General features: G+C 34.8%; 1 protein-coding gene across 1 annotated transcript; it reads left to right on the forward strand.

Annotated features, from left to right (window-relative positions):
• Window positions 1-302: 302 nt before the first annotated feature.
• LOC112789593 (aquaporin SIP1-2) lies at window positions 303-1,274 on the forward strand. Its single transcript, XM_025831550.3, has one exon. It carries the CDS (start codon window positions 414-416, stop codon window positions 1,143-1,145), a length of 732 nt encoding a protein of 243 aa, XP_025687335.1. The 5' UTR covers window positions 303-413; the 3' UTR covers window positions 1,146-1,274.
• Window positions 1,275-1,714: the final 440 nt, after the last annotated feature.

Raw genomic sequence — 1,714 nt, forward strand, 5'->3', positions numbered from 1 at the left:
TATTTGTAATAGAAATTTAGGGAGTATTAGAGATATAACCATTAATATTATCTTTTTCATCTAAAACTTTTAGAATAAGTAGTATTATGACATAGTATTAAAATTTTAGATAAAAAAAATCAAAAATTAGATACTTGATAAATCCAAAATCACTACAAAAAAAAATGATATAACGGTCTAAGAAGGTCAAATAGTCAAACTTGTACCTAAGAATCTTTTTTAATTTATCACGTTTCACGTCACGTGTGGCCTACCCGAACAACGTGACAAGCCAACAAGTTGGAAGCTTTAACTTTAAATTATTTTGTTGCGTCCCTCTGCTTCTCTAATCTCAAGTTCTTATTTCTAGCCAACCAACCACAAACTGTGAAGTGTGAAGAGTTTCCACTTTCCATTTCAAGAATATAACACTTATGGGGGCTATAAAATCAGCCATGGGAGATGCAATCTTAACATCAGTATGGGTCTTCAGCCTCTCATCACAAAGGATTATCTCATCAGAGATATCTTCATTTCTTGGATTCAAACCATTCACACTTCCATCACTATTCCTCTCAACAATCATAAACTCCATCATAGTCTTCACCATAACCTCCATTGGAAGGCTCTTAGGTGGTGCAAGCTTCAACCCTTCATCCACAGTTTCATCCTACTTCTTAGGCCTAAGGCCAGATTCATCACTCTCATCATTGGCCATAAGGTTCCCTGCTCAAGCACTTGGTGGGGCCCTTGGTGCAAAAGGGTTACTTTCTGTGGTGCCCCCACAGTATAAGATTTTGCTGAAAGGTCCTTACTTGAAGGTGGATTTACACACTGGTGCTTTTGCTGAAGGAGCATTGGTTTTTGCACTTAACTTGGCTATACTCATTATTGTTATGAAGGGTCCTAAGAATGCTTTCTTGAAGGTTTATATGATTTCTTTGACAACTTTGACTTTGGCTATTTGTGGTTCTGGTTACACTGGACCTTCTATGAACCCTGCAAATGCATTTGGTTGGGCTTATATGTATAATAGGCATATGAATTGGGAGCTGTTTTATGTCTATTGGATTTGTCCTTTTATTGGGGCATTTTTTGCTGCTTTGGTTTATAAGGCTCTGTTTATGTCACCACCAGAGATGATGAAGAAGCAGAAGAAAGCTTGAGACTTGAGACACCACAATTGTTAGTCAACTATTTTTCTTCACATTTTAATTCATGTTTCTTTTCTTATACTATTTGCTATACATTTTAATTCATGTTTCATTTATGATTAAAGATTTCCATGTTCTAAAGTTTAAGCATTTTTGGAGCATGCATTAAATGTGCTCTAAGCCCAATTCATGTTTTTGATGAATTGGTCAGTTTCAGTTGCATTGATGTGCATGCAAATATTAATGTCAAAGCTGCTAAATTGTACACATTTACAAATACAACCCATGTGATTATCTGCAAGGTGAAATTCTATGGCAAAAATGGGGATAACCACTAGCTTTGATTTGTTGCAATCTGTTTCAGAGACAATAATATGATACATCATACTAAAACCTTTGAACTTGTGTATTATGCACTAAGGGGGTGTTTCACATATTGCCTATTAGCATTACCAATATTTTAGATTACCAGAGAGATGATTATCATCTTTTAAATTATTGGCAATATTACAATATATTGTTTGGTATGCAGTATTGGACAAGTAATGTAGATAGCTAACTCTTATATTAGTAATGTTGAT

The sequence above is a fragment of the Arachis hypogaea genome, chromosome 3 (genome assembly GCF_003086295.3).
Source record: "Arachis hypogaea cultivar Tifrunner chromosome 3, arahy.Tifrunner.gnm2.J5K5, whole genome shotgun sequence".
In the NCBI taxonomy this organism is placed as follows: Eukaryota; Viridiplantae; Streptophyta; class Magnoliopsida; order Fabales; family Fabaceae; genus Arachis; species Arachis hypogaea.